The sequence below is a fragment of the Setaria italica genome, chromosome IX, assembly GCF_000263155.2.
Source record: "Setaria italica strain Yugu1 chromosome IX, Setaria_italica_v2.0, whole genome shotgun sequence".
In the NCBI taxonomy this organism is placed as follows: domain Eukaryota; kingdom Viridiplantae; phylum Streptophyta; class Magnoliopsida; order Poales; family Poaceae; genus Setaria; species Setaria italica.
This window is the reverse complement of record NC_028458.1, coordinates 36,597,577-36,603,576: the sequence shown is the minus strand read 5'-3', so window position 1 is coordinate 36,603,576 and position 6,000 is coordinate 36,597,577. Positions and strand designations below refer to the sequence as shown.

At 44.1% G+C, this 6,000-nt stretch overlaps 1 protein-coding gene across 1 annotated transcript; it reads left to right on the top strand.

Annotated features, from left to right (window-relative positions):
* Window positions 1-6: 6 nt before the first annotated feature.
* Window positions 7-3,605, top strand: LOC105915166 (junctophilin-4). Its single transcript, XM_012849068.3, has 3 exons — window positions 7-556; window positions 2,564-2,822; window positions 2,915-3,605. The coding sequence occupies exons 1-3, from the start codon at window positions 282-284 to the stop codon at window positions 3,086-3,088; spliced, it is 708 nt and encodes a 235-aa protein (XP_012704522.3). The 5' UTR covers window positions 7-281; the 3' UTR covers window positions 3,089-3,605.
* Window positions 3,606-6,000: the final 2,395 nt, after the last annotated feature.

The window sequence follows — 6,000 nt, the reverse complement described above, 5'->3', positions numbered from 1 at the left end:
CGCTCCTACTCGCCGACTTCCTCTCCGCGGCGGCCTTCTCCTGCGCGCTCCTCCTCCTCCTCTGCCTCTCCCTGCCCCGCCTCCCATTCGCGCTGCCGCTGCCGCTGCCTCTCCGCCGCGCGCGCCGATCCCCGATCCTCTGGTCCATCGGCTCCTCGCCCTCCGCATCCGCGACCACCCCTACCACTGGCCATTTCGTCCAGGTGTACAGCAACGGCGACGTCTACGAGGGCCAGTTCCACCGCGGCCGCTGCACGGGTAGCGGCGTCTACTACTACTACATGAGCGGGAGGTACGAGGGGGACTGGGTCGACGGCAAGTACGACGGCTTTGGTGTCGAGACCTGGGCTAGGGGAAGCCGATACAGGGGCCAGTACCGGCAGGGGCTCAGGCATGGCTACGGCGTGTACAGGTTCTACACTGGGGATGTGTATGCCGGGGAGTGGTCCAATGGCCAGAGCCATGGGTATGGCGTGCACACCTGTGAGGACGGCAGCCGATACATCGGAGAGTTCAAGAGGGGCGTCAAGCATGGCCTTGGCCACTACCATTTCAGGTGTGGAATTGAACGTATATTTCCTATGCTTCTCAAAATTTTGTGATTGTGTGAAATCGAGTTAATGTGCAACTTACTGCTGTGCTACTTGCTAGTAAGTAGTAAATGATCAGTTTGCTACATAGATATACAGTTTTTTTATGAAATGTTTTGCTTATTTGAATTAGGCTGATGAGTTTGTTGGTGATAACATATGATTACTAAAGTAAGTTGTGTAATTTGTCATAGCTATTTTCAATGCTTTACTTCCTAGTCATTTAGCATTTGCACATTTTGTCACTTGTGGGAAGTGGAATGTGTGTATCCACCCTAGTGTTGTTGATATCATGATATAGCCTATGGATTGTTATTAACGCTGTGATATTGGGCAGGCGTTATGCGCTAGTTCACTATCAACTCATCCGTGGATGGTTTTCCACCCAATTAGTTGATACATTAGTTGTGATAGTTTGTTGTTTCGTTGCTTTCTGTTGAATAGAATACTTACTTTGACTAAAGCAAAAGACTCTGATTAGATGGTTGTTTCCAAGGAGTTAAGAGACAAATGGTTACTGAGAAGCCAATTTGAGTTTTGCCATTTGCTGTTTGTGGTGATTCTGAAAACATATTGATAGTCTGCTATTACCTCTTTGTACTGATATCAATCCGCCAATTATTAATAGTATAGTTTGGAACGCAACTCTGGACCTTTTATATGCATGCACTATGTGCTTAGTTTCTCTGTAAGAGATAGTGAATCAACTAATAGAAATCTCCCCTTTCTTCAAGGAGGAGACAGCTCCCTGTTTTCGGCATCTCTTATGAAAGTGGTCTACTGGTCTCTGGTGGCATGTACCTCTTATGAAAGCTCATCGTTTGGTTAGATAGCTCGTTTGGTTATTTTGCGCCTCTGCTGTTCCTCTGAACTTTAAGTGTGCCATGTGGTTTATTATAATCATCCATTCTCTTTTATCAGAGTTAGTTCAACAAAGTTTCTGAACCCATGGAGTTAAGGCTTGGCAGCATCATTGTGCCCATTTTTTACAGCCTCTTGTCCATATTGCTCTCTCAATATAGAAATGCAGACATGTGTTTGAAATTTATATTAACTCGATATTCTATTATCATGTTGTCTGATTGGGTATGGGCTATATTAGCCATTGATGATTGCATCATGTCATGTTTGCATTTGGTCATATTTTGTTGGCATCTGTGGATTGTCTACATCTAAAGATGACAATTTTATATCTATTTTGAGACAGAGGGAGTAATATACCTTGCGTCTTCATTTAGAAGGCTGGTAAAATAATTGTATTTTCAGTTCGGCATCTATTGCAATGTAGTATATCACTCTCCAGCGATAAGATTGTTCATCTGTGGATTGTCTGAATCAACGGTTTGATTCAGCATGGTCTCCAGCGATATACTTTGACCATTAGTATCTCTTATGTTACATATTTCAAGAGAATTAGATGAACATCACATGAAAGTGCTTTCAAATATCTTAGGCTAAATGTCGTTCAACGATTGTGAAGTTTGAATCTCGAAATGTGTGCACGCCTTATGAAGAGAAATAGAGTAAATCATACATGATGTGTGTTAGTTATATTGTGTTGGACTGTTGGTACATCTTATCAATGCAACCAGCTTCTGCTTTTAAACTCATGACCCTGTCCCAACTTGCTTAGGACTAGCCTTTGCTATTGTTTATCTTCATTTACTTTTTCTTTGTCAGTTCTTCATACTTCGTTCTTTTCACTATGAATTCATCTTTTGCTTTGGCAAATTGATAGGGACAGCAGAAACTAAAGATATCATTTGTGTTTGTGCTCTATAACATTAATTAATTAATTGCAGGTAAAAATAAGAAACCTTGCATGGTAGGATTTGCAGTATGTTATCATCATGCCTTCATGCTTGTTTGGTCTGCTCCAGTTGTATTTGTTATCTGTACCTATATGCTGTTGCATATAGGTAAAATCACAACTAACAGGAGCTTTGAACTAATGTTTTGTGAAATTCTGTTAGGAATGGTGACACCTATGCTGGAGAGTACTTTGCTGATAGGATGCATGGATTTGGAGTCTACAGTTTTGCCAATGGACATAGATATGAGGGAGCATGGCATGAAGGCAGAAGACAGGGATTAGGCATGTATAGTTTCAGGAATGGAGAGACGCAAGCTGGGCACTGGCAAAATGGAGTTCTTGATACTTTAAGCACCCAGAACTTTATCCCTGGATCTCCTATTGCTGTGAACCATTCCAAGGTCCTCAACGCAGTGCAGGTACTGTACTTGACAATCACCTTAGTTGTCAGACTCTCATGATGTATGGTATAACTGTATTTGCTAATTCCTGATCATGTTGCACTAAGCAGGAAGCGAGAAGAGCTGCAGAGAAGGCCTATGACATCCCGAGAGTAGATGATAAGGTGAATAGGGCTGTTGCAGCAGCTAATAAAGCAGCCAATGCAGCCAGGGTGGCTGCCGTGAAGGCTGCACAAAAGCGCATCCCCAATAATGGCGACGATCTACCACTGTCAGTAGTGTGAGAATGAAGCCAACATAAGGTTGGCATGGAGCTGCTTCGCGATGCCATCGCTTCACCAATGGCCTGACAAAACCTTCGGCTTCCCAGTAGGGGAAGCCACTGCTCCGCCATCGGGCCATGGCGACACCTGAGTGACTGCCCGCTGCGATCAAGCTTTGGGAGCAGGCCAAGTTTGCCGCCACCCCTTACATACATCTTTGTGGTGTCTTTTGCGACGTAGCAGAACTCCTGCTCGGAGAACTTTCCATTGTCGAAGGCAACTGGTTGAGGTCAGTAGTAGGTTCCTCCTGCTTTTTTCTTCAGTGTAATACTCATCCTATGTTAGAGCTATGATGTACACCCCAAAATCAGGAGACAAAACATGTTTCTTGTCTCTCTTCAAGCATGTACAGAACCTACATGTTTCGCGGTTGCTGGCCGTGCTGGTTGGGGAAACCTCACGTGCCGCCCGCCACTGTTTGTACGTTGTACCAGAACGCTTAAAGATATCATGATCATGAGTGCCTTCTGTCGTTTTAGTGGTTGATGTGTTGTAAATTGGAAGTATTTGGTTGTTTACTAAGTTAAGCTGCGATAAAGTTTCTTGGGCAAATCATCGATCGGCAGCGGGCGGGGGAGAAAAGGCGCCACAGCGCAGACATTAATAATATAGAAAACACTAAGTATGCATGTACGACGTGTGTAGCCATGTATACAGGTATGCGATGAAAATTTTGGATTTCATGTAAGCACATAGTTTAAATTAAGGGTTCAATCAAACATATATTAAATACAAACACATAGAAATGCGATGTAAAATGAAAAAAATAAATACGGAGGAAAAGTGTATAGAGTAATTGCTAACTAAAATATCTAGAGAGATAGTAATTTCGATTGTTAATTATGTGCTTTTTTCCTTTTTAATACTTATAGCTTTCAAAATTAATAGCCCACGCGAGAGCACAGAACGCTAATGAATGGGAAGAGGAAAAAGAAATCCTATGTGCCCAATTTTTTTTCTTTTTTAATACTTATAACTTTCAAAATTAATAGCCCATGCGAGAGCACATGATGCTGATGAATGGGAAGAGGAAAAGGAAATCCTACGAGTTGGATTAATTCTCTTCTATCCTAAAATATAGCTAAGTTTAGAGTTTAAAATTTATCATACAATTTTTTTTATTTAGGCCCTGTTTGGCACGGCTCCACTCCTAAACTCCAGCAACTCCATCAAAAAATTCAGCCAAACATCCTAACTTCATGGAGCTGTAGTGCAAATGGAGGTGGAGTTTTGGAGCACCTCTTTTGCTGCTCCAGAAACCTCTCTTTTGAACCTCCTCGTGGAGTTGGTGGATAATTACCCACCAATGCCACTGGTTACACAAAAAAACGTTTCATTCTATTCTCCCGAGCCCCACTCGCCGCCAAAGCCCCGCTCGTCGCCGCCCCCGTGGCCGGTCGTCCCCACTGCCCAGACCCGCCGCCTATCGCCGCCCCAGCCCCGCCCGTCACCGTCCCGCCGCCCAGCCCCAGCCCCGCCCGTCGCCCGTTGCCGCCTGTCGCCCGCCCCCATGCCCATCGCCGTGCCGTCACCGCCTGCCGCCCGTCGCTGTGCCTGTCGCTCGTCACCACGCCCGTCGCCACCCAAGCTGCCCCGCCGCCCGTCGCCGCCCAGCCCCGCCACCCACCACGCCGCCCATCGCCGCCCACCCCGCCACTCGCCGCCCGTCTTGCCCCGACTGGAAAAACTATCCAGGGGAAGAAGAAGATGGGATAGAGAGGATGACAAGTGGGGTCTTAATTGGGGGCAACAATGGCAATTCACACTGAAATCGATCTTTTTTGGAGCTGAGAGCACCCATCTAGCCAAACACCCTATTTTAGTTCTGGAGTTTTGGAACGGAGCTGACTCCACGTGGAGTTCTGAAGTGGAGCAGCTCCATCCGGAGTTGGAGCCATGCCAAACAGGACCTTACTATACTGCCATCATTACAGATTATAGCCATGTTTAGCCTTTTTCAATAGATTAAGGAGAATATTAAAATATTTAATTGCGTACCCTTTATTAAACCGTACTTGATGCGTCGCACTTATGACTGTTTTTACATGCATCTATGCTACTAAAAATATATAGAGACGTGGCTAGCTAGATACATATAGTCTTGCAATTGCAACGTATAGTATAGGCCCATCTTCCTGTGTTTCATTTTGCTCCTTTTTTTCGCGAAAGTGTTTCATTTTTCTGTCTCCTGTCTTCTCTACCTTGTTGCTCTCCAAAGACTTACGCGTCGCACTCGGTCTCAAGCCGTGCATTATCTCCTTTAATTAATTTGCCTCGCCTTCCTCGCTGCCCTGTAATGGCTTTGGAAAGCCACTAATTTCTGCCCCCCTCACACTGTTTGTTCTTCGCCTTTAGCAGTAATTTAGTCATGCAGACACATGAAAAGAAGCATCTCACCACTAAATTTACAACAGAAAACTAGAAGCGTGCCTAGGTTAGGGGCTAGGTTAGGAGGTGTTTGATACTGGGTGTTAAACTTTAGCAGTGTCATATCAGATGTTCGGATGCTATTAGGGGACTAAACATGAGTTAATTATAAAACTAATTGCAGAACCCCTGTGCTAATTCGCGAGATGAATCTATTAAGCCTAATTAATCCATAATTAGCAAATGGTTACTGTAGCACCACATTGTCAAATCATGGACTAATTAGGCTTAATAGATTTGTCTCGCGAATTAGACTCCATATGTGCAATTAATTTTATAATTAGCATCTGTTTAATACTCCTAATTAGCATCAAACATCCGATGTGATAGGTGCTAAACTTTAGCAGGGGTATCCAAATGGGGTCTTAGATATGTTCTCAGCCTCCTAACTCAATGAATATTAGATGATTTTAGTTAAACGTTTTTAGAACTTTGAAAACACAAAA